This window comes from Gigantopelta aegis, chromosome 2 (assembly GCF_016097555.1).
Source record: "Gigantopelta aegis isolate Gae_Host chromosome 2, Gae_host_genome, whole genome shotgun sequence".
Classification (NCBI taxonomy): domain Eukaryota; kingdom Metazoa; phylum Mollusca; class Gastropoda; order Neomphalida; family Peltospiridae; genus Gigantopelta; species Gigantopelta aegis.
The window spans coordinates 4,929,484-4,957,054 of NC_054700.1; the positions used below are offsets into that span (position 1 = coordinate 4,929,484).

At 36.9% G+C, this 27,571-nt stretch overlaps 1 protein-coding gene across 1 annotated transcript; it reads left to right on the forward strand.

Annotated features, from left to right (window-relative positions):
* The first annotated feature begins 14 nt into the window (after nt 1–14).
* LOC121380257 (coatomer subunit epsilon-like) lies at nt 15–21,189 on the forward strand. The gene is made up of 11 exons (XM_041509105.1): nt 15–164; nt 4,657–4,820; nt 6,237–6,339; nt 7,402–7,451; nt 7,753–7,806; nt 8,579–8,660; nt 10,892–11,047; nt 13,298–13,366; nt 15,263–15,337; nt 16,067–16,140; nt 20,943–21,189. The coding sequence occupies exons 1-10, from the start codon at nt 42–44 to the stop codon at nt 16,118–16,120; spliced, it is 930 nt and encodes a 309-aa protein (XP_041365039.1). The 5' UTR covers nt 15–41; the 3' UTR covers nt 16,121–16,140; nt 20,943–21,189.
* Nucleotides 21,190–27,571: the final 6,382 nt, after the last annotated feature.

The window sequence follows — 27,571 nt, forward strand, 5'->3', positions numbered from 1 at the left end:
ATTATCTCCCATGCTTTGGAACCGTTCCACGTTGGCGACGCATGCGTATCAAGTTATCAACAAAAATGGCTGGACAAGGTGATGTCGATGAACTGTTTGATATTAGAACAGCTTTATACATTGGAAATTATCAGCACTGCATAAATGAAGGACAGAAACTTAAGGTAAGGAAAAACTAGGTCACGGATATTTCCATTTGGGATGATACACTTTACCAATCCATACACAATCCCAGTCAATTTGGTTAATTCAAATTAATAATTCCCAATGATACAGGTGATGCGCCAGTTCCGGATCACTTCAAACAAAATTGTGAATTCTGTCAACATGCGCGCGTATGACTTTAAAAGAAATTCTTGGTAATAAAGATAATCAACCATATAAATAAACAGTGATATAAAATGTAAATTTAGGTAAACATTTGGCACCAAAAACAGTGTTGTTCGAGCTGGCGTACTTACGCCAGTTGCGGATCACTTTGTCCATTTCGGGATCACTTTCGAAAAATAGAGGCTTACACCTTCAAAAACACTATTTCCAACATGTTAGCACTTTCAGCACGTTCGTGGATCCTGCCGGACATATTTTATGATCATTTGCAACTCCATAGGGTTCCCACCCCCCCTGATTACGCCCCTAATTAGCAATTTCAAAAATTGATTGAAAATCAACGATGACGTCCGATATACGGGGCATGTGTCAAAAGTAAAGGTACGCGATCCTTATTATTTTCGTTGTGTACTTTCATTGTTTCAACAAGTTGAATTATATTTGATTTCTGGCATTCTAGTATATAATAATAATAATTAATATTATTATTACTAATAATAAATAATTGTTTTCATTTATTATCGTATATATCAATAATAATAATAATAATAATAAATGTTATTATTATTATTATTATATTGATGACTTTTAAAACTGAAAGGAACAAAGGCTTGAAAATAGAAAGAAATGACATAGGGCCTATCAGTAAAATATCAACTTTGGGACTGTTTAGTATTTATCATAATACAGGGGCAAATTATGCTTTAGGTGGGGGTCCGAAACAATATGTAAATGTTTATAATTTGAAATTATAATTTTTACAGGTTATCTACGTGGTGGGGGTGGGTTTTTTTTTTAGCCAGATATAGGCTAATCCGCCCCTGTTTAAATATTAAAATTAAACAAATAATTTTGAAGCAGGATGGTTAGACCCCTTGTTAATGGTACATTTTAATATAGTGACACACACTAAACAGTCACACAAGTGGATTATTAATTTTTGACGTGTTGTTCCATTTGCCCTTTTCTGGTTAGTCGCGCCCCCCCCCCCCCCCCCCCCCCCCGCCCCCCCCCCCCCCCCCCCCCCCCCCCCCGCAAAATAATTCCTGGATCTGCTCCCGAAAACAGAATTATTTTTAACGACGGTCTAAAGGCTAGGGCTAGCTCAGATTGACCGTGTGAATACACAGATCAGTGGCCGACTGACTCTCCTGCATCAGAATGCGATTGTGTAAAACAAAAATTCCACTGAAAAAAATAATCCACCCTATAGTGGTACAGACTGTTTAAATGCGAATTATAATTAAGCCGAATAAGAGATTTTCACTTCGTTGACAAAACCAAATAGAGGACCCCTTCCCCTCTCTCCCAAAGTCGAGTAGTCGAATATGCGAAAAGCACATGCAATGGCACATGCGAAACAGACCACTGGCGGTGGCATGGTTTTATAAAGGTCCTCATGTCAAACTTGTGCCAATTCTTTTCTTTGTACAGTAAACTTTTTTTTTTTTTTAATCAAGCAATCAAGCAATGGGGTGGACGGCTCTCACGCTGAGGGGGGTGGGCAACATTACTGAATAGTCTTATGGGGCAAATACAAGACACGTGTGCAGCGATTTTAGCGATTCTAGACTGGCGATCTAACAGGTCATACGGGCTCCTATTTTTGTAGGGGGCAGGGCACACTAATTTTTGCCCGAATTAAACGAAAATGGAATTTTTAAAAACTACATTTTATTTATATTAGCCATATTTGTGAATGACTGCGGCTGGTATTTGTACGAATGGCTAATTACACGTAGGCCTACAAATACAACGTGAGAGACAAGTGGACGAACACTTAAAATCGTAGTTTCAGTTTATAAAATACGTGTCTTTACATTATATACATATTGTCATTACCTGTAGAAAACAAAAATAATACAAGAAAAATAGGTGGAACTACAACAATTAATATAATATTTTGTAGAGGATGACTGGCATGGAACGAACAGTCTAGGGCTACTAATAGTACTATGACATGGGCCCCGAGACATACAGAGTCGAAATATTATGAACTAGTGGTTAAAATGACGAATCAAGAGAGGTTTAAGAAGAAAATAATAATAATAATAATAATAATAATAATATTATTATCATGGAGAAAAAAATTCCACCGTGTTCAACGTTTTTGAGTCTTGAGATAAACCCTGCGTTCATCGCCCCATCTAGCGGCAGTTACAATGTAAATACTTCCGTTTTGTGAGTGATCCGCAACTGGCGTATCAAGTGTGTCCCCTTTGAGGAGTTACATTAAGTCGTTTACAGCATCACTTTTCATAAAACTAGTCATGCACAATCTCTATATGTTTCCCCTACTCGTACTATAAAATTTCAAAGGATATAAAAAGAAAAACATCAAAAACTTCATCTCTTTTTAAACGTCTTCTTTTTTTCATGTTGTCTACTCGTGTAAAGTTTTAATAGTGGTTATGTATCGCCATCCAAAATAAAACCAAGGCTATATACTGTTACAGTTATTTTACGTACAATTTCAAGAAACATGTATTATTTGTTTGTTAGAATATTTGTTTAATGAAATTTACACAGAAATTACTAAAAGTTTAATATACCGACAGATTGATCGGTAACTACAGGTGATCCGGAACTGGCGCATCTCCTGTACCAGAAGAACCACACATTCTATCCTCTATCCTCGTTTAATCGAAAACCATACGACTTACCTAAGAAGAAATGGCTGGTGCCATGTTCAGTCATGTCAGGCTATCAATTTAAGGACATTAATGTTTACCTTGTTCAATTTAGAAATAAAAAGGTAAGTACATACATCATTACATGTTATATGTGTTCCATCAAGAATTGCACCAGGTGGTAAGAAAACGTCATTTTAAAAGCATTATCAAAAACCATACTATGACGTTATCAACGTAATGGCAACAACACAAAATCGGCTTTTCACGCGAAAACAGTCACGTGATCTGATAGCAGCTATCTGGAAGTGACCAGTCATTACTCAGTCAGCAGTTCTAGCAGACGTGTTTGGTTGTGTGGATTCCGTTGTGCACCTGTTGCTTTTAAGTCATGCATTTGCACTGCATTCAGTAAGATTCCAGGGTACAGATTTTTTTAGGATTTTTTAGGAAATTTGTTTTAAGTGTACTTCCTTAACAAGAAGTTGTTGTGTCAACTATCAAACGTGCATGCACAGACATTACAAAATACCCAGAAGTAAAATAATAAGGTTTTCGATTTCGTACAATTTTCAACAATTGGCGATACATCCCTTTGGACTGTTCTCAATAAGCTTTGAGCAAACTTGCAGTTTCATGTTATTTATAAGGTGACGAAGTTGGGGGTGGGCTTATTTACGAATGAGGGCCTAATTTCTTAAATGCTATCAAAACGGAGGGGGGCTTATTCAAAGACATGGGCTAATTTCCGGTCAAATACGGTAACTGGGTGTGCCAAAAAAAAAAAATCTAGTAGCCCAGCGGACTACCAGGTTTAGATATCTGGTAGTCAGAGCTAGAAATCAGTAGCCAAAGCTGAAAGAGTTCGACCCATACCCCTCTATATCAAGGCTCTAACCCTAGCACTAAAACTAAACTTAACCATTGAAAGGGGAGTACGGGTCGAACTCATGCTACCAAAACATCAGTATTGGATGCTAAATATTTGGTAATTTTGATATATATAGTCAAGATTACAGCAAAAACTTGCTACATTTTTCTAAGGACCATTAGTAGCAAGGTATTTTTCTTAAACTTAAAGAACCATCCCAGACAAGATAGCACATCTAACCCCTATACAAGTCGATTTCTTCAATATAAACACATCAGACACTACATCAAATGCAAGTACAGACCATGCATTACTGAATTAGGTTTTTTTTGTATAAAATACTATTTTAATAATTTAATTGCCAAATTTACACAAGAAGTTAACATGCAAAGTTTTTGGCTAGATCTTGTTGACATTATTTCTTTATTATACATGTGAATTTTTTTGTATAAAATTAGTGTTTAAAGACATATGATGTCAAAAAATATATGATATCCAGTACAATACTGTAATCTATTTTTGTGCACCTTTGGTCCAATAGAAGTAAACCTGTAAATGGTATTTTAATCATTTATGTTACGACAGGGTTTGAACGTAAGAATTTGTAACCCACAGCAGTTTTGTTTTTAAAGTTAAACTGTTATGTGTTAGCCTATCAATGAAATTTTTTAGCTCTCTCTTTGGCAATGTATTTTTTAAAGTAGAAAATAAACATGACTGAAAGGTTATTTTGCTGTATGAAGTCTTTTTTAAAAGTACAGATCAATGTCTGCTAGTGGTAGTGTTATTAAACAAAAGAAACTTTTAAACTCTCTCTGATTGTAGCTGACGAATCCCGACGTGAAGAACCAGCGTGATGTGATTCTGTATCGTGCGTACATAGCACAGCGGAAGTACGGGGTGGCGCTCGATGAGATCCGGTCGTCACACACGGCCGACCTCCAAGCAGTCCGCATGTTCGCTGACTACATGTCCACTGAAAACAGAAGGTACATACACGTGCTGGGCTAGCTCTGGCACTCACCCATTGCGAATTTCAAAAACAATTAGCAAATTGTTATTTTAATTTGGAGAAATAATTTCATGTAATAATCAATATTTTTGTGACAAAATAACTAGGTTTCTGCAATTTTTAATCAATATTTTTGTGACAAAATAACTAGGTTTCTGAAATTTTTGAAGTTTAATAGATAATTTTGGAAATGTTCTGCTGACCCAGAGCCAGTCTTGCATGTGTATAATCCGGGAACATTTTGTTCAGTATTTTGTCGCGGTTCACTACGCAAGTTTCAGAGATTGCTACACAATATTAAAACATTAAAACAGTAGTTGCTGATCAATTTTCAATTGACTGGAAATGTTGTATCAAAATATTGAAAACAAAATGTTCCCTTTTAATTATATTTACAGGATTCAAACGTCCGAATTGTTTACCTATGGCAATTTGAATGATTTTTGCATTGGGCAAAATTTTAGCTGCTCATCTATGACAATTTTGAGTCTTCCTATATATAGCAATTTTTAAATGGTAATTTTTGCAACAAATAAGAACGAAATTTAAAATAAAAATGTTTTTCCATTACCTAAAGGTAATAATTTTTGTCCAGTGGCAAAAAACTGTCATTCATAAATTCCCTGACTTACAGCAATACATTTTTACAGCTATGGCAATTGTCATTGGTGCCACAGTTAATTGTGCCCACCCTGTCCATTGCCAAATTAGCCAATAGCTAATCATTACACAAAAGTGGCTATAACATTTAGTTTTGGGCTAATAACATTGTCTTTAAACTAACCATTTTTAATAATTTGCAGTGGAAATGTTCAACATATCTTGAAATTGGCTAAAATAAAATTTGTTCCAGTTGGAGCCCTGGGTTAAGTTGGAGCCCTGGGTTTGCTTACATGTAGTTTTTCTTAGTTCTTTCGCCAGTAACAACTGAAAATTAGGTGGTGCATTTTCAATAATGTTCAAAGTAATTTTAGTGCTAAGAAATCATAAAAACTGCAGTGGTAACGTGCTCACTTGATGTACGGTCAGTGGGTCCATTGGGCAATTTCTTGTTCCATCCAGTGCACCATGACTGTGGTACCAAGGCTGTGGTATGTGCTATCCTGTCTATGAGATGGTACATATAAAAGATCCCTTGCTACTAATGGAAAAATGTAGTGGGTTTCCTCTCTAAGACTATATCGAAATTATCAAATGTTTTACATCCAATAGCCGATGATTAATATAATAAATCAATGTGCTCTAGTGGTATCGTTAGTCAAAACAAACTTTTTTTATTTCATAGCTTATGGTGATTTTACGATTCCTACATATAGTCACAGGAAAACGTTACAACAAACAAACAAAGTTTTAAAAACCTGTTTGTGGGGGGTTTTTTTCTTCACATTTTCAGAGATACCATAATAAAAGATCTGGACAGCAAGATGAGCGGAAGTGTCGACTTGACCAACAGCACCTTGCTGCTGATGGCAGCTTCCATATATTTCCATGAACAGGTTTGGCGTTATACTTGTTATAATTACAGTGGATAACACGCACTGTTTTATTCAGTCATTTGAAAGATACATATTGGGTGGGACTGGCGTCGTGGCAGGCCATCGGTCTACAGGCTGGTAGGTACTGGGTTCGGATCCCAGTCGAGGCATGGGATTTTTAATCCAGATACCGACTCCAAACCCTGAGTGAGTGCTCCGCAAGGCTCAATGGGTAGGTGTAAACCACTTGCACCGACCAGTGATCCATAACTGGTTCAACAAAGGCCATGGTTTGTGCTATCCTGCCTGTGGGGAGCGCAAATAAAAGATCCCTTGCTGCCAATCGGAAGAGTAGCCCATGTAATGGCGACAGCGGGTTTCCTCTCAAAATCTGTGTGGTCCTTAACCATATGTCTGACGCCATATAACCGTAAATAAAATGTGTTGAGTGCGTCGTTAAATAAAACACTTCTTTCTTTCTTTATTGGGTGGGACGTAGCCTGATGGTAAAGCACTCACTTGTTGTGCAGTTGATCTAATCGACTCCATCGGTGGGCCCATTGGGCTATTTCTCTTTCCAGCCAGTGCACCATGACTGGTATATCAAAGACTGGTATGTGCTGTCTGTGGGATGATGCATATAAAAGATCACTTGCTACTAATAGAAAAATGTAGCAAGTTTCCTCTGTAAGACTATGTTAAAATTACCAAATGTTTGACATCCAATAGCGATAATTAATATAATAAATCAATGTGCTCTAGTGGTATCGTTATTCAAAACAAACTTTTGAAAGATACACATACAGTTTGAACTTTAGTCATCTCACAAACAATATATTCATTGCATGTTGTCTTGTTACTGTTTAAATAGATCTCTTATCGGCTGTTGGCAAAGAGTACATTTATAAATACATGTATCAGTTTAGAATAATCAGCTAATTTTAGGAGTAGGTCTGTAATGTGCAGTATAGTTTTACATATTATTTGTATTTTAAAATTGATGTGTGTATAAATAATTACTTATTATTTACTCTCCTTTTTCTTTTCTTTTTCAATTAATATTTCTGAGGTTCTTTTTTCCAGAACTTTGATGCTGCTCTTCGAACATTACACCAGTCGGATGACATAGAATGGTAATGTATTGTTCTAGTGTAAAAGCGAATTTGAATAAATGTTTATTAAATTTATGTAACTTATTGGTTTCTGGTTATTTACAAGGTTTGGACACTTCTGATAACATGTTAGTGACAGTTATAAATGTTTTGCTGTTTATTGCATTCATCTTGTTTTAACCCGAAACTATACACTGGCATTAATGTTCAGTTCTGCTCCTTTTTATTGTTAAGTATTCAATTGATATTCTATTCTAACAAGATAACAGAGGCATTTGACTGTATGTTCATTTGATGTGTTACACCTTTTCTTTCCTTTTAGTATTGCACTGATGGTGCAAATTCTTCTGAAGCTAGACCGAGTTGATCTTGCCAAGTAAGTTTTTATAATAAAAAAAACAATTTATGCAAGATATATGAATCTTAAGTTACAGTATGCAAACAGGGTTTTAGATTACATCAAAGTCAAGGCGATAAATGTTGTACCCAGAATACTTATCCACAAAATAATCACTCCCAAATTAAGTATGAGCATGCTGACCTCAAAGTATTTCGTTTAAAAACCGCTGAAATGTTAAGCTTTAATTATATTAATATAACTGGAAATGAATTTCTGAAATTCCACAGCACATGAGTAGCTGTTAGTAACAGTACTGCACTAAAATGATCTTGCTGTTCTCGGGAACAGGCAAAAAACAGGTTTTCTATAGACTATTATCAGAAATATTACTGGGTAATTGGGAGAAAAGGATTAACACATTTTTTAAATGCTTTTTTGGTCTATTTGTTTTTATTTGTTCTTAGTAGTATGAATAAAATCTTCAACTTATAACTCTGGAGAAGTTTCCTTAAAAGGAAAGGGGGCGAGACATAGCCCAGTGGTACAGGGATCGATCCCCATCAATGGGCCCATTGGGCTATTTCTTGTTCCAACCAGTGCACCACGACTGGTATATCAAAGGCCGTGGTATGTACTACACTCTGTGGGATGGTGCATATAAAAGATCCCTTAACCATATGTCTGACGCCATATAACCAACCGTAAATAAAATGTGTTGAGTGCGTCGTTAAATAAAACATTTCCTTAAAATGAAATGGAAACTTGTGTTTAAATTGCCGTTAATCGTGTTGTTTGTTTGTTGTAACAGGAAGGAACTGAAGCGGATGCAGGAGCTGGACGAGGACAGCATTCTGACGCAGATCGCCCAGGCCTGGTTCAACTTGGCTGTCGTGAGTACATATATGTAGTAGTGTTGGTATGAAGTGTAGTAGTAGTGTTGGTATATACATATACTGGCAGTAGCTAGTGGGAATTTCCCTATTAGCTCAGTTGGTAAAGCACTGGACTCTCGTACTGAGACTCCGTGGTTCAAATCCCCATAGTTGGAGGTTGATTTTTCTGTTACATACACACACATTAAACAGACTGCAGTCCTCAGGTTACTGCCACTGTAACATGCTTACGGCTCATGGATTCTTTTTGATAACTCTAAAGTTTGTTTTATTTAACAACGCCTCTAGAGCACATTGATTTTTATCTTATCATTGGCTATTGAACATCAAATATATGGTCATTCTGATATATTTCTAAAGAGGAAACCCACTGCTGCCACATATGCTACTCTTTCCGATAAGCAGCAAGGGGTCTTTTATATGCACTTTCCCACAAACAGGACAGCACTTACCACGGCCTTTGATGAACCAGTTGTGGACCACTGGTTGGAACGGAAAATAGCCCAAACTACAAATGGGTCTACTGAGAAGGATCGATCCGATGACCGACCGCTTCACAGGCAGACATGCTACCACTTGAGCTACATCCTGCTCCCATTTTGATGACTATATTCACCGTATATTCAGTGTGTTTCTGACCATCCCAGCGCTCGACCTAAGAGGTAGCTCGGAGTCCCTCGGGCTACCAGATGTTTAAACCCAGTAGTCCGCAGGGGTATTAGATTTTGTTTTGCACACCACAATGCTTAAACACCTAAAATAAAACCACCTAAATTAATAAAATTAAATGATTTTACTTTTTTCTCAGTTTTTTTATTTATTATGTAATAAAATTATGGGGCTACTAATTTTTACTGAGGGCTACCAAATTCTATAACCTGGTGGGCTACCAAATTTTATAACCTGGTGGGCTACCACTGAAAAAAGTTAATGTCATTGTTTGTAAATAGTGCAAACTGGATTTGAAATCCTAATAACTTCAAATGTACTAAAAAATATACATATTCGGAAATAATTTAAGTTTTACCTAGTACAAACTATACGATGATCAGAAACACATTGAATACACAGCCACTGATATTTTATATAAAAAAATGTATTTAATATATAATTATAGTCATTAAAACATCTGGTAGATGGCAACATCTTAACGGTAGCAAACTCGGAGTAATGATGTTTGGACTTCTTAGCAAGGTAGTTAAAGTGTACAGTCTCAGTATTAGTTCATGTATTTTTATGAAATACAAATATTTGCTTGGAAAAGATACACTGAGCTAACCATGTTGTGAAAAAGGACCAACGTTAATGGAAGTTTAATGGATGTTTTATATTGAGGTTCTTCTGTTCTCAAAAGGATTGTGTAGTGAAAAGTGAAATAGAAAAAAACAACAAGGTTCAACAAATCCACCAGCCCTCGGTCCTGGCTAGTGAATGTTTGGTCTAGGCTAGTGGAAATTATCAACTGTATTATTTTAATGCATAGGGCACTAGCCGAAGCTTCTGAGAGGGCTAGTGGAAATTATCAACTGTATTATTTTAATGCATAGGGCACTAGCCGAAGCTTCTGTGAGGGCTAGTGGAAATTATCAACTGTATTATTTTAATGCATAGGGCACTAGCCGAAGCTTCTGTGAGGGCTAGTGGAAATTATCAACTGTATTATTTTAATGCATAGGGGACTAGCCGAAGCTTCTGTGAGGGCTAGTGGAAATTATCAACTGTATTATTTTAATGCATAGGGCACTAGCCGAAGCTTCTGTGAGGGCCCGGTGACTTCCTCAAGCATTTGTTGAACATGAACCGGCCTCAGTGGTGTCATGGTTAGGCCATTGGTCTACATGCTGGTAGGTACTTGGTTCAGATCCCAGTCGAGGCATGGGATTTTTTTATCCAGATACAGACTCCAAACCCTGAGTGAGTGCTCCGCAAGGCTCAGTAGGTAGGTGTAAACCACTTGCACCAACCAGTGATCCATAACTGATTCAACAAAGGCCATGGTTTGTGCTATCCTGCCTGTGGGAAGTGCAATTAAAAGATCCCTTGCTGCCTGTCGTAAAGGAGTAGCCTATGTGGCGACAGCGGGTTTCCTCTAAAAACTGTTAGGAATAACCATATGTTTGACATCCAATAGCCTATGATAAGATAAAAAATCAATGTGCTCTAGTGGTGTCATTAAATAAAACATACTTTACTTTTTGTTGAACATGATAAACTGTTTGTGTTTTCAGGGAGGAGATAAACTTCAAGATGCGTACTACATCTTCCAGGAGCTGAGTGACAAGCACGCGTCCACGTCACTACTGCTGAATGGTCAGGCAGCGTGCCACATGGCTCAGGACAAGTTTGATGATGCAGAGTCTGTGTTACAGGAGGCTATTGATAAGGTGAGCAGTCAAACAAACGAAGGTGTGCGGTCTTACCGGTATACACAGAGTCTGTGTTACAGGAGGCTATTGATAAGGTGAGCAGTCAAACAAACAACGGTGTGCGGTATTACCGGTATACACAGAGTCTGTGTTACAGGAGGCTATTGATAAGGTGAGCAGTCAAACAAACGAAGGTGTGCTGTATTACCGGTATACACAGAGTCTGTGTTACAGGAGGCTATTGATAAGGTGAGCAGTCAAACAAACAAAGGTGTGCTGTATTACCGGTATACACAGAGTCCATGTTACAGGAGGCTATTGATAAGGTGAGCAGTGAAACAAACAAAGGTGTGCGGTATTACTGGTATATTGATATAATTGTGATTCAAAGGTAAATAATCCACATTACGATACACACTACCTGTACTAATACACTCCAAATTTCATGCCTTTAGTTGGTTCTCAAGTCAAACATTTAAGTTGTCAAGAAGGAAGGGAAGGAAGTAAGGAATTTTTGTTATTTATCGATACACTCAACATATTTTATTTACGGTTATATGGCATCGGACATATGGTTAAAGACCACTCTTTTCGATTAGCAGCAAGAGATCTTTTATATGCACGATCCCATAGACAGGATAGTACATACCACAGCCTTTGATGTACCAGTCATTGTGAGAAGGAAGGGACAGTCATTGCTAAATAACAATTTAGTACACTCAGATGACTGTTGATTTTGCTGTATGTAATATATTATGATATATATGGAGATACATAAATTCACATAATAACCTTCCCTATAATGATGATTTTGTTTTGTTAGGGGTTTGTTGTAGCACAGCTTGTGATAAATGGGTCATAGAGCACTGCCTAGCAGTTCGGACAATCACTTTGGCTGGCCTGCACAGTTTTTGATTGGCCTAAATTTGACCTATGGTTTTTTCTTCTCTCTTTTTTTTCACAGCATACCCAGTAATATGCATTATCTCAGTAAAATGTCAGTGGACAAAAGATGAGTTCTTGGGGGTAGGGGTGTTCTCTGCAGATTGACAATTCACTTTATAAAAAGTCACCACAGACTGAGTTCGCAAACATGTATACACTGGTGGCACCTAAGTCTGCGCACCTAAGCATTTGTGTTATATTTTAAAGTTAAAATATTTCTTTAAAAATATTTGTTTCACCGCCACAGTACAATGGAACAATAAACGTGTTACAACTAAAGTTATTTTAATTTTAATGTTTTTTAAACTCAAGTAATGAGCGTATTTTTAGTGGGACCCCCTGCATTTACTGGCCTGCATGACGGCACATAAGTCTGCGCAGCAAACATTAAAACAACCACTTCTGTCCCTAATGTTTACATAAAACAGCAACAAACAATGGATCCAACTTTTTATAAGTTCTAAATAACAAACACTTCCTGTTATAGTCTGTTTCAGAAACATTTAGATTGTGCAGATGAGATAAATACAAATGGTGTTCCATGCTCCTTAGTTTGGACACAAAATGACAATATTAAAAAAAGCTAATGTAAAAATATTTGATCATTATTCAACAAAAATTGTCTATTATTAACTGTGTAAATGTGCACAAATAGTGTTCATTAGACATATAGGACAATCGGTGATAATTTTGAAACAAACTGTAGCTAAAATAGGCCATGCTGTCAGTGCAATCTTCAAAGTCTGTGCAGCCATTTTGCATTGTGTCACTCAGAGGGAAATTCAAAGTATGCTTGGATGTTTACGTTAACAGATTAAATAAGACATTCATTTGATTTATGGATTCATAAATTACAATACGGTATGTATTGAAGCTTCTATGTAAATTTATGTAAGTTGATATGCAAGGTTGAAGGTTGATCATTACAACGTTGACAGACACGTGTTGACAGGTGATAGAAAAACATGTTGATCGAGGCTGGCAACAGTATACTTTTAGTGTATTAATTCAGAGTTTTTTCAATAAAGGTGTTATCGACCAGTTTTATACATATATTCACAATCAAGATGTGTTGTTTTAAGAACGGTTTTGTGAATTAAATTAACATTGTTTGTTTACAAACATACTCGTAATGTAACGTCATTAACATTAACGTGCGCAGACTTTTGTGCCGCACAGACTAAGGTGACATGAGTGTACTCCTTCATATTTTGTTAGCTTTAAATTGTATAGGTTTTTTTTATATAAATGGGTTTATTGTTGTTTGATGTGATGTAAAACTTAAAGTGTAAATTATTAATTGAGACTGTTTTTGTGTTACAGGATAGCAACAACCCGGAAACACTTGTTAATATGATTGTTCTGACTCAACACCTCAACAAAGCACCAGAGGTAAGTATTTTTTTAATAAGTTATAGAATGACACTCGGAGTAAAAAAAATAAAAAAAATTTAACCAGAAAAAAGGCTGGGGTTTTTTTTTTAATATAACAACTGACCACTAACAACTAACCCACTGTCCTGGACAGACAGCCTAGATAGCGAGGTGTGTGCCCAGGACAGAGTGCTTGAAATATACTTGGATATAAGCAAAAAAACATCAGTTAGAAATGAAATGAATTACTACAATTAAATATCAATATATTAAACACATTTTGAACATTTATTATTATTATACGTCACAAACTTATCAACACTAATGTAGCTCTACAAGAGCAAAATGTTTAACCAGATTGAGCTTCCCCTATAAATTTGCATGATTCGTATGATGAATAGAAAAACATATTTTAATGCTGAATTATAACCATTAATTACTGAACCCAACTTTGTTTTCTTTTTTGTATGAAAATCAATTTTCCTAACAAATGGTAAATTAGTAAACAGTTATTACTAAAATGCCTTTATGTAGACAAAAGCATATAATTGTTTATTATATAACATTTAGTGAAATATTTTAATACTCAATGACGATAACACATTTTAGAGTGAAAATTTCACTATTTCAGTGTTATCTTCACTGTAAGAAAGCCGGAACTATTTTGCTTCTGGCATTTTAAAAATAAAGGTAAATTGCCAAAAGTTATATAATGAATAGAAAATGTCATGTTTTTTTGTCACATATGATTTATATTTCATAGTGAAGTTTGCAATAATATCTCCCGAGTTGCGTCTGCGCAACGAGTGTTATATGATTGCAAACTTCACGAAATGAGATATAAATCATATTTGACAAAAAAAAAACATGAAATATCCTCAATATATCATGACAAAGTTTCGAGCACCACACCGAGTGGGGGTAAAGGAGACAGTCTCCCCGAAAAATTAAAAAAGAGTCTCTTTGCTTGAGCAAGGGAAGACTGTACATCCTGTGAACTGGTAACGTTTTCTTTTCATCTTAACCTGACCTGTGAGCAGTTTCCCCCTTTTCCATTGATCTGGTCTGAACATCCCAACACACAATCATTGGCTGAAATCTTTATATGTAACATTACCTCGCAACCTATTACATTTCCACCCCTCTCTCTTTCCCCACCCCCACCCCCCCCACCCCCTCCTTTTCCATTGATCTCTTTTGACTTTCCTCACTCTTAAGCATTGGCCACACCTTATATAACATGACCTCTCAACCTATTACATTTCCACTCATCCCCTTTTCTGTTGATCTGGTTTTCAACATCTCAACAGGTAAGCATTCCGTAAAATCTTTAAACATGACCTGACCTCTTAACAGGGTGGAGAGGGTGTGCATTATTGTAATTTTAAGATAAGTATGACTGCACACTGGGATATAGTAGTGTAACATGTGCATATACTATTATATGTACGGTATGAATTAACATACCAATGTAACAGGTGCATATACTATTATATACATATAATAGTATGTACAGTATGAATTATCGCATGTGGTACGGATGTGAGGTGAAGGCAGACATATTAAAAAGGGTGTGAACAAGGAGAGAGGGGTTGGAAAGTGAGCAGAGAGTTATACGGCTGGTTACATAAGAGAGAGCTAGAATAAGAAGAGGTAGGTAGAATAGCAAATGTTACATTAGTTTATGAAGTTTAAAACTTTGCCAAATCTTGTAGGTAGGTAACTAGTTTAATGTGCTCATATACCACAAGGGTTTTGAACACACCCCAAGAACACACTCCATATCTTGTAATCCTAAGACTGTTCAGTCGTATTCATGATTTGACACCCAATAGCCGATGTGTATTTTTGTGCTGGGGTGTCATTAAACATTCATTCATTCATTTAAAACTGTTGTACTATTTTTTTTAACAGGTTAGCAACAGATATATTTCTCAGTTGAAGGATTCTCACAGAAGTCATCCATTTGTCCGAGACTATCTACTAAAAGTGAGTTGTTACCTTCAGGGCTTTATTCTTTGTGGTGAAATAACTCAACTTTCCTCCTTAAAATATAGAGCACTGGAATTTTAAATCATAGCCTGCCATTGACTAATCTGTATATATTTACGAAGTGGTTGGTGACAAGTATGTTCATATTTTTAAGCTTCAGTTCCTAACACCATTTGATTCTTCAAGACTTTTAAAGCACTGCATTACTATTCACCATGCCATTATTTTGTGTCACAGCTTAATACAGTCCAGTTTAGAAAATAGCTCTTTATTAAAAAAATAATATTTAATACTGAAATGCTTTTTCAAATCTTTCTTTGATGATTATAAGTAGGTTGACCTCTGTAATATTTAAATATGGCATCGGTTTGAAGTTACATGTTACTTTTATAACTAAATGATAGCAATGGTACATGTGGTATGCACCACAAGTTTACACAATAGGAAAATCAACTTTGTCCTATTTTTTACAGAATATATTCTGACATGCATGCAAAAGTGAATAGTGATGTGCATGCTGAATGAGATCCTGTTTTTCAATCAGTCTGTTTGGACTTTCGTAATAGGAATGTTCTTGTTATGATTTATTATTATTATCATCTTATGTACAAAATAGATCAATTCTGTTCTGATATAAAGCAAGTAATATTGTCACACTCTTCTTCAGGACATGACCTGGGTCACCTATTTTTGTTTAGATTGATACTGATTGTTTTCCATTAACAGGAAAGTGAGTTTGATAGGATATCCAGAAATTATTCTGCATCAGTGACAGCCTGATCATGTCTGCATTTGTTTTTGTAAGTATATTCGCATGGTCAGCATCAGCAATTGGACCATGTTGATTCTATTTTACCTGGACTGTTGGTCCAGTCGGTATTTCATTATCTGCACACTAGTACTATCAGTATTTCTTATGATATTCAAGGCTCGAAATTGATAGCTAAAGTTTGTTTTTGTTTAACGACACCACTAGAGCACATTGATTTATTAATCATCAGCTATTGGGTGTCAAATATTTGGTAGTTTTTGACAGTCTTAGAGAGAAAACCTGCTACATTTTTCCATTAGTAGCAAGGGATTTTTTTATCTGCACCATCCCACAGACAGGATAGCACATACCACAGCCTTTGATATACCAGTCGTGGTGCACTGGTTGGAGCGAGAAATAGCCCAGTGGGTCCACCGACAGGGATCAATCCCATACCGACCGCGCATCAAGTGAGTGCTTTACCACTGGGCAATGCTGCAATGCCCCCCCCCCCCCCCCCCCCCGAAATTGATAGAGCGCAACAGGCAATTGCCAACTGTTCAAAAAAATAATTTGTATGTTTTCTGCTTTCCATCTTAAAATATTATACAGCAGTAGGGCTCAAACTTTAAAAAAAAATTGTTTAAATTGCTATGCTTGACAACCAACAGCAATTTTGCACCTGGCTATGGAATTTATTTATTTTTAAAGTGACTTTTGCAACAAACAGCCATGGCTGAAAGATTATTTATGATGACAAATAATTTACACCAGGTTTATACATATTGCTGCCAAAATTAATTTCGAGTCTTGGATGTTTATCAGAGATTTTATGGTGTCACAGAAACAAATTCCTCAAACATGTTGATCTATTGATGAATCAATAGTGTACATATTTGATTTACATTCAGTTAAGCACATTGATTTATTAATCATTGGCTATTGGAAAAAGGAAGTGTTTTATTTAATGACACACTTGACACATTTTATTTACGATTATATGGTGTTGGACATTGGTTATGGATCACACAGATATTGAGAGGAAACCTGCTGTCGCCACTTCATGGGCTACTCTTTTCGATTAGCAGCAAGGGATATTTTATATGCACCATCCCACAGACAGGATAGTACATACCACAGCCTTTGTTACACCAGTTGTGGAGCACTGGCTGGAATGAGAAATTGCCCAATGGACCCACCAATGAGAATCGATCCTAGATCGATCATGCATGAGGCGAGCGCAGTACCACTGAGCTACGTCCTGCCCCCGGCTGTTGGATGTCAAACATTTGGTATTTTTTGACATAGTCTTAGAGAAAAACTGCTACATTTTCCAGTTAGTAACAAGGGATCTTTTATATGCACCATTCCACAGACAGTATAGCACATACCACGGCCTTTGATATATCAGTCATGGTGCACTGGTTGGAACGAGAAATAGTTCAATGGGCCCACCGATGAGGATCGATCCTAGACTGACCATGTGTCAGGTGAGGGCTTTACCAGTCAGCTATATCTGAAAGGCTACAGTTAGTTGAATGATGGACTTTAGCCAATGCACGTGTTTCCCCTACATGTGTCATTTAATAGGTATATGTGATATGTGTAGTAAGTCTCAGTTATACACTGTGATAGCATTCACTCTGTTATTATTTACATACCCATTATATCTAATATGTAAACAAAATCTATGTATAGGAACACTAGTGACCTAGTTATGTAAATTAGGAAACACTTGTTATAGTTGTGTGACATTTGGTTTTCAGTTATTTAGAATAGAATTGAACTTCCATTTAGGATATGCCTTAAAAACAAAACAACATACTTTAACCACATGCAGTTAAAAACGGTTACTCACGAAACCAAATAAAAAGTCCAGTTTTATAGAGGTTCTGTTGTGTACTGATATTTAAAACGGGACTGTGAAGTGTCCAGTTTTGGGGAATTGAGTTTTACAGAGGGTTCAGTTTCAAGGGGTTTCTTTTTTCTTTCTTTTTTTTTCTTTTTGTTTTTCTTCTTTTTTTAATTCACAGAAACCCTGTTACAGTAAGACCTGTCCCCAACCAGGGTGAATATAAAGGACAGACGGTCAACATAACCTTGATATATTACATATAACAGGTTTTCAATAAATTCTAAAGTAACTTGAGGAATAGCTCTAGAATCAGTACGAAAAAAAAAACCCACAAACAACAAACAAATAAAACTATCGCTGGTTGTGTAAATGCATAGAGTACAAATTCTTCAGGAGTAGAAAATTATAAAAAAAAGAAAGCTCAATACAAAGTAGTTTTTTTCGTTTTAAGTGAAAAATCAATGGGAGGTAAGAAAATTTGTATGATTTTAGTCACGAACAGGACAAAATGAGACATGCACGCACACATACAAAAAATATTGTCATTCAGGATCTAGCTCAACCTGTGTAATATATTAAGTGTGATATATTGATACAGTACTGAGTTAAACAGACAATGGTACACAGCCCATTTTGTTTCAAATTTGTTTTTTAAGCTTTTACTATAATAAATGTTTTTCTCAATTACCGTATATCTTCGCCTGTAAGTCGATCTCGGCTATAAGTCAAGTCCCTAATTTCAAGCCCTGAAAACATATTTTTTTATTGACCCGTTTATAAGTCGACCCATGAAAAACTACTTATAAATATTGAAATATTTCTTATTTTCAGCACATGAGAACAATAATATTTGAACAAAAGAAAATTATTTTACAAACTTCGGTTTTCACGTTTTGTACATCACAATATAATCAGACTATTCCAATCAAACTATCATTATTACATAGCATCAAAACGAAATATTCCCTTAGTAGAGAGTGAAAGCTGTTTGACTGTTACTGTATAGTACTGTACAGATGGTTTTGTGCACAGACAACAACTTTATTTATAAACACTAACAACAGATTACTACGATAAAACTGAAAGTATCACGTTTTGCCGCCATATTAATACATGTAAGGAGGATAACTGGAAAGTACACTGGTTTTTGTACCAAATGATGTGTGTCCCTATTGCTCTAGATAGTGAACTGCAGAGATCAGTCTATTTTAAGGGAAAGCTCAGTAATATTCATGAAGTTAATCGCCGCCCAAACATTGTTTGAACAACGATTAATGCCAGTGACCAGATTTCAAAATAAACTCAGGCAACAGGTAGTTAGTATTGTTTACATTTTTACTATTAGTGATGACTGTTAATTTAACTAAGTGGACTGTTGTCTTGGCATGTGAGTGAGATCGTACGCCTTTTCGCATAACCAAAACCGTTCTAATGCCAAAAAAAAAAGGTTATAAAAAAATAAATGTGTCAAATTAACATATTTGAGTATAAATACATGGCATACTTCAACAATAAAACTTGTAAAATAATCCCCAAAACTAATATTTTTTGGTGAAATTTTTTTACCCTCTTATAAGTCGACCCCCCCCAAGTTATAAAATAATTTTTGGGTGAAAAAAATTCGACTTATAGGCGAAGATATACGGTATATATCTATCTTGCAAAGTATGTTCAAAATGTTTCATTCTACATTTATAAATACATTTTTTAGCTAGTAACAAAAACAGATAAATATTTTATCTGTTGTCATGTTCTTTTTCAATCCCAATAAAACTAATTCGGCATCAAGAGACATATTATGAATATGAGTACAGTTGTCCATTAGAAACTTCAGAAAGTCGTTCCAGAACATTTTGACTAATAAATGTGAAATCGTCTCTGGAGAGTCCTTGCAAACTGAACATCGATTACTTTCAGCCTTGTTGATTTTCAGAAGAAAAATATTAGTAGAGATTATTCTATGCAACAACAATCGACACTGAAACCACCAAAATTTTGTATCCTGCGTCGTCTTGAAAGGTTTTAAGTAAACAAAATTCCAATTAATGTTGGAGTGAAAGCAATCTTTCCATTTTGTATGTGCCTTAATTACATTACATTTATTCAGTAAGATATAGTAATAAGTTTTAGGACCCTTATTAACTGAAAAACAGTTTGTTTTCTCATAACATTAGTGTCATCTAATAGAGAAACAGAATCAAGACAACCAAAGTTTAGAGCTCTGAGGTATTTTTTGATAGCTTGAAGAATATCGTAAGTAACCAAAAAAACATTAAAATCATGAACATCTTGAAATGCTGTAAAAGTAAGAAATTCACCATCACTTGTTAACAAGTCTGTAATTTGACAAATGCCTTTCCGATGCCAATTAGCATTATACAAAGGCTTTTTGTCTAAGCAGATATTAGAATTGTAGAAAATGGGTTCTGTCAAAAACTCATCAAATGATGCTGGACAAATTTTATGTGAAAAATCCATAAAAGCCATTGCACAGTCTTTCCAAAATATGTTACATATTTCACCAGCTAGTATATAGCAGGATAGGAGTGTTTCGAGGGGTTTCACTGTATGTGTATTTTTGTGGTTTCTGTATTCCACTTAGGTATTTCCTGCCTAAAACTCTGCTTGTTACATCGTGGTTTCTGACACTAATTACACTTGGAGGAGGGGGAGGGGGAGGGGTTTGTTTAACACCACCACTAGATTAATTAGTCATTGGATGTCGGCCATTTGATAATTTTGACTCCTGGTCTTCACAGGAAACCAGCAGCATATTTCCATTAGCAGTATGAAATGTGTTATATGCAGTTTGCCCATAGACAGGACAGTACATACTATGTCATCAGAGAATGGGTCCAAGAACATCAGGCAAATGATATACTGAGCTAGATCCCACTCGCCCACCCCAAACACTGGTGGAATACACAAACTAGAAAAAGTAAGACATAATTTTGTCTGTTTATTTAATACTTATTTTTATTTCTTTTCTTTTGCAGAAAAATGTTGTTGTTTGTAATCAAAGAACATATTCTTCAATCCAGACAGATCACTCATTTGTTAGTGAGGAATGGAATGAGAATGGGAGAGTGACTGCATGTGCAAACAAACGATGCCACCAACACAATGAAATGTGTTGAGGATAAAATATGAACATAGTGACACGTTCTTTGTATATGGTGGAGTGCAATGTAAATTAATGTCTGGTGCAGGACAGTACATGTTAATAAAGTACATGAACTATTACTATTATCATTATTTCCAAATTTTGTTTTTCTTAATACAGTGAGAATGAATGAATGAATGAATGAATGTTTAACGACACCCCAGCACAAAAAATACATCGGCTTTTGGTGTCAAACTATGGTAATGCAAATAAATAAAGTGATGATCAACATCAATATAAAAATTCAAGACTTAAACAAAAACAGTGTAAAGAACTGTACAAAAACACAAATATCACAGAATTTTACGGATACTGAATTTTACTCAAAACTTCAATTTTGTGCTGTATTGGCCATTCTCAAAGAGAATGTTATACCCCTGCACCACGGTGAGGTTACAGCACACGCAGGGGTAATATAGTGAGAGAACATGATAATTGTACCTGCTAGAGCAGCGGAATAGAGCTCTAAGTTGGTATAGTGCTCACCTAAGGTGTGGGTCATAGGATCAAACCCCATCGGTGGACCAATTCTCTGATTGGTTTTTTCTCTCACATTTGCAAAGTAAAAAGACGAGATGTGTGTATTACTTTTTCAGTGGTGGCGGCATTACGTTTTGCATTTAGCTCAACATTAAAGTTTTGCGCTTAGCTCTATTTTTCACAATCTGCAAGTCCTGTATCGATGAAACTTGTCTAATAGTTACATCCATGAATGTTTGTCTCAATGCATGTTTGGAAGAAAAATTTAAATTTATTAAATTAAAAGTTTAATTGAATTTTTTTAATTAAATCGTTCTCAGATTTTTATAAAAAAAAATAAACATATAATGAGATGAATATCTGTGGATGCAGCTGTCCGTAACACTGAATAATAAATTCATTGTAGATGAGATGAATATCTGTGGATGCAGCTGTCTGTAACACTGAATAATAAATTCATTGTAGATGAGATGAATATCTGTGGATGCAGCTGTCTGTAACACTGAATAATAAATTCATTGTAGATGAGATGAATATCTGTGGATGCAGCTGTCTGTAACACTGAATAATAAATTCATTGTAGATGAGATGTTATTCCAAGGTTTTTTTCTCATTCCAACTACTGACCCATGACATATCAAATGCTGTGGTATGTACTGTCCTGTCTGAGAAAGTGCACATGAAAGATCCCTTGCTACTAATTAAAAAGGTAGCAGGTTTCTTCTTAAGACTATGTGTCAGAATTTACAAATGTTTGACCTTCAGTAGCTGATGATTAATAAATCAATGTGCTCTAGTGATCAATGGTGTTAAACAAATTATTCTTTTAACTTTTAATTGTATTCATTTGTGAAACACTAGATTTTCATGGCACTTTGTTGTTCAGTAATATGAACTTTCTCAGACAGGACAGCACATACCACAGCCTTTGATATACGAGTCAAGAGCAGAGAATGAGTTCACCATGTAGGTTAGATCCTACGATCAAAGCCCCTCGGGTGAGAACTCGGGTGAGTCCGATCCTGCTCCTGAGAAATACAATTATTTCAATTTATCTTGGTTGGTTGGGTATTTCTGGGGAAAACAGCTTTTTACATGTTGGTGTATCTACCTAGAAAATGTACTTATATGATGGATATTTTTTTCTTTTTCTGTCATCTATTTGGTAAATAACTTTTATTTTACACAAATAAAATGTCAGAAAAAAATAACTTTCATTTGACCATCTTGTCATAAATAAATTACACTATCATATTTGCTGTTTGTTTCATGTGTTAAATAATATATAACACTACAAATTAGCAAGATAACTTTTATAATGAAGATTTTTATCACAAAATATCCATCTAAAACTTGTCTGATGACCTCACATCACCAACTCCCATTAAGATGATGTCATATATTACCAACGACATCTTTCATAGCTGTCTTTTATGGGGTAGCTCTGTCCTATATACTTAAGGATGAGAGAAGGTAATGTATCTTTCATAGCTGTCCTTTATGGGGTAGCTCTGTCCTATATACTTAGGGTTGAGAGAGCAATATATCTTTCATAGCTGTCTTTTATGGGGTAGCTCTGTCCTATATACTTAAGGATGAGAGAAAGTAATACATGTATCTATCTTAGCTGTCTTTTACAGGGTAGCTCTGTCCTATATACTTCAGAATAAGAGAAAGTAATACATGTATCTGTCTTGGCTGTCTAATGGGGTAGCACTGTCCTATATACTTCAGGTTAAGAGAAAGTAATATCTTTAATAGCTGTCTTTCATGGGATAGCTCTCCTATATTCTCCAGGATGAGAGAATATCCTTGACACTGGGATGGTGCATATAAAAGATCCCTTGTTGCAAATTGTTGTGGCTGTGGGTTTCCTCTCATAATATGTATATATGTATATGCCATATACGCCAACTGTGATTAAAATATGTTGAGTGCATCATTAATTAAAGCATTTCTTCTTCCCTAGAAAAGTTCTACATGGGCAGCCTGAACAGTTAAATTGATCATTAGACACCAGTGTCTGCAAGGCAGTATTAACCTTTCTGTAACTGATGGAATTAAAATCACTGACCCTCTCTCCATCTCTGTCCCTCTCTATCTTTGTCTGACCCCCTCTCTATCATTCCCTCTTTTTCGCTGTGTCTGTCTGTGTGTGTGTGTGTCTCTCTCTCTCTCTCTCTCTCTCTCTCTCTCTCTCTCTCTCTCTCTCTCTCTCTCTCTCTCTCTCTCTCTCTCTCTTCCCCATTACATAAAGCATTTCTTCCTCCCTAGAACAGTTCTACATGGGCAACCTAAACAGCTATTGATAACGAGACACCAGTGTCTGCAAGCCAGTATTAACCTTTCTGTAATTGAAGGAATTAAAGTCACTGACCCTAGTTTGTGAGGTACATTAAAATGCGTATGAAGCTACCACAAATACCAGGATGATTGGAAACATGTTGGACTTGCCAAAATAGATAATTAAGCAAGTGGAAAATCTGAAATAACCAAAAATATTTTACAGGATCCGTGCCTACCCATATCCTGCTATGATTTTCTACCCCCCCCCCCCACCGCGTATCTCTCTCTCTCACTTATGTGTTGGCCATCTCTCTCTCTCTCTCTCTCTCTCTCTCTCTCTCTCTCTCTCTCTCTCTCTCTCTCTCTCTCTCTCATGCATGCATCTCTTTCTTCCCCTTATTCTGTCTTTCTGTATCTCTCTCAACTAAATAAAATGTGTTGTCATTAAAATAAAACATTTCTCTCCCTCCCTCCATCTCTCTCTCTCTCTCTCTCTCTCTCTCTCTCTCTCTCTCTCTCTCTCTCTCTCTCTAAAAAAAATTGAATTTTTAATCAGTTAAAAATAATATAAATCTACTTAACACTTGCAATGGAAGATTATTGTAATTTTAAGAATAGCTTAGCAGATGTTTGCATACATGAATGCATCTCCCTGTAGAATGGTTGCAAAAATCAATACATTCAAGGTTTAAAGTCTAATCCTATCATTGCTGGAATAACCAGTCACTGCCCTTATCATGTTGATGTTATTTCACTGAGCACTTACTGTGATTCCAAATGAACTCTTGACATGTATGGCCATGTGTGGAAGAGTTGATGGGGGTATGGATTGGAGACATATGTTTGATGTTTGCTTGTCTTAATGAGAAAACCTGAAGAAAAAAAATTCAATAGTAGCACAGGATCTTTTATAAGTACCATTCCACAGACAGGGTAGTACATACCATGTCCTTCAATATACCAGTCGTGGTGCACTGGCTAGAATGAGAAATAGCCCAATGGGCCCACCGACAGGGAATCGATCCCAGACTTAGCATTAGGTGAGCATTTTATCACTGGGCTAAAAGTTAGTTTATTTTGTTTAACAACACCGCTAGAGTACATCGATTAATTAATCATTGGCTATTGGATGTCAAACATTTGGTCATTCTAACCCGCTACATTTTTTCTAATGCAGCCAGGGATCTTTTGTATGAACTTTCCCACAGACAGGAAAACACATACCATGTCCTTTGTCCAGTTTTGATGCACTGGTTGTAATGGGGAAAACCCAGTCAGCTGAATGGATCGACCAAGGTGGTTCGATCCTGCGATGCAAGCGCCTTAAGTGAACACTCAACCGACCGAGCCAAATCCCGCCCTGTCTTGATGAGAAAACCTGCAACATATTTTTAAATAGTAGCAAGGAATCTTTTATGTATGTACCATCCTACAAACGGAATAGCACATACCACCGCCTTCGGTATACCAGTCGTGGTGCACTGGCTAGAACGAGAAATAGCTCAGTGGGCCCACCAACAGGGATCCAGGCCTCTAAAAATTGAAATTTTGCATAAACCATTTATGGGTTACACAAAAACAACCTCTGGTAAAACATTTCGTTTTCATGACCATGTAAATGATGTCATAAATCCAATGCGAGAATGAAAATGGGTTAAGGTCCCTTTACACAGGATGGCTACCTTTGTGCCTCCCTTGTGCCAGGTCGCCGTTGGAGGCTCAAAGGAGGCAGAATGGTTGCCTAGGTCGGTCAAAGGTGGTACACAGGTGGTTCAGACATCGTCATGGACGCCGTAAATTTTTGAACATGTTCAAAACAGTCTCACAAAGGTCGTCGAGGAGGTTGGTTGCTCAAAGGTGGCTCAAATGAGGCAGAAGGGAGGCACAAGCATTGCTGTGGTTGCAGAATGGAGGCACAGTGGTCGCCCAATGGTTGCCAGGTAATAGATGCGTTCTGCTGCAATTTTTACGGATCGCCGTTGGTCGCCGATGATGGCACAGACGAGGCACAGAGGAGGCTCAATGGTTGCCCAAACATTGCTCGGGGGTCGCCTATGTAGACTATAATCTAGTTGGTTGCCATAGGTTGCACAGGGGAAGCACATGGGGAGGCAGGCAGGTGGCTCAGTGGACGCACAGGTCGCTCGTAGATCGCCAGGACAATGCCCGATAATTGCATTTTTGGTGGTCCAAGGGAGGCACAAGGATCGCTGGAGCAGTTACATAGAAACAGGATTCTCTGGGTTTAGGCGACCATTGAGCGTCCTGGTCATTTTTTGGTCGCTCAAAGCTGGCACAAAGGTCGCAGCTCTGTGTAAAGGGGTTTTTACGTAAAACTATACTTCAGCAAGGGCCGTAGCTAGGACTTTTTGTTGGGGGGGGGGGGGGGGACTGAGTAGTTAATAGTCTAAAACTCCTTAAACGGTTCAGAAGAGAATTTTCTTTAAGCTTCTATAATGTTCCCACCCTCCGCTAGCTACGGCCCTGGGCCCCGTTCCACAAAGCGATCTTAGCCCTAAGATCACCTTAAGTGCATAGTTACCTTATGCACTAAGGTGATCTTAGCCCTAAGATCACCTTAAGTGCATAGCTACCTTATGCACTAAGCTGATCGTAGTGCTAAGATCCGTTCGTGGAACTGGGCCCTGTATTTACGCGAGCAACGCACGAATGAAACAATTGCTAACGCAATATTCAGAGGCCTGTCATCGATCTCAGACCGACCGCGCATTAGGCGAGCACTTTACCACCGAGCAATGTCCCGCTCCTCCATCTGTTTAATGATGACGATAATGATTGGTAGGTGAGGGTAAAAGGTCATGTATATGACAACCAGGAAGAAAGAGGCACACAAAATATTTTACATCTTTTTGCCTTTTGGTAATCAACTTGACAAGCAGGTTTTGATTTCCATCTTTTAATGTGACTGCCAAATTAACTACTATTTTATATGTTTGTATAAACGAAGAGGGTTAAATGGTAATGAATAGACATGGGGGAGTGTTGTGTATATTGAAACCTACCTGCTCCAGCATATGTTCTTTTTTTTCTCCTCATACTATTACCCAGGGGAGCATGACTCTACCCTCCCATCCTCACCGCATTAAACGTCGCTTGCCACAGTCTAGACCCCACCCCCACATTCACACACACACACACACACACACTACTTAAATTCCTGCATGTGATAGACCTGTTATTAAAACTAATAACTCAAACAACAGGATCCTTTCTCAGAAGTGGACGACTGACATTAACATGCTGCACGTGCTACACGTGTATACAGTAATGGATAATCCTGAGTGTACTCCGTATGAATGCATTACTAGCACTACAACCAGGTTTATCAGGCTTATATTACAAGAAGAAGAAGAGCACATTGATTAATTAGTCATCGACTATTGGATGTCAAACATTTGGTAATTCTGACTCGGTAGTCAACAGCGGAAACCGGCTACGTTTTTCCTAATGCAGCAAGGGATCTTTTATATGCACTTTCCCACAGACAGGAAAGCACATACCACGGGCTTTAATATACCAGTCGTGGTGCACTGGCTGGAACGAGAAATAGCTCAATGGGCCCGCCGACGGGGAGCGATCCCACACCAACCTCGCATCGAGCGAGCGCTGTACCAATGGGCTACGTCCCGCCCCTACTCCGTATGAATGCATTACTAGCACTACAACCAGGTTTAT

Coding starts and splice junctions, on each gene's coding strand:
- LOC121380257 (XM_041509105.1), top strand. CDS start 42: ATGCGTATCAAGTTATCAACAAAAATGGCTGGACAAGGTGATGTCGAT. Junction 8,661..10,891: donor CCTGGTTCAACTTGGCTGTC/GTGAGTACATAT, acceptor TTGTGTTTTCAG/GGAGGAGATAAACTTCAAGA. Junction 13,367..15,262: donor ACCTCAACAAAGCACCAGAG/GTAAGTATTTTT, acceptor TTTTTTTAACAG/GTTAGCAACAGATATATTTC.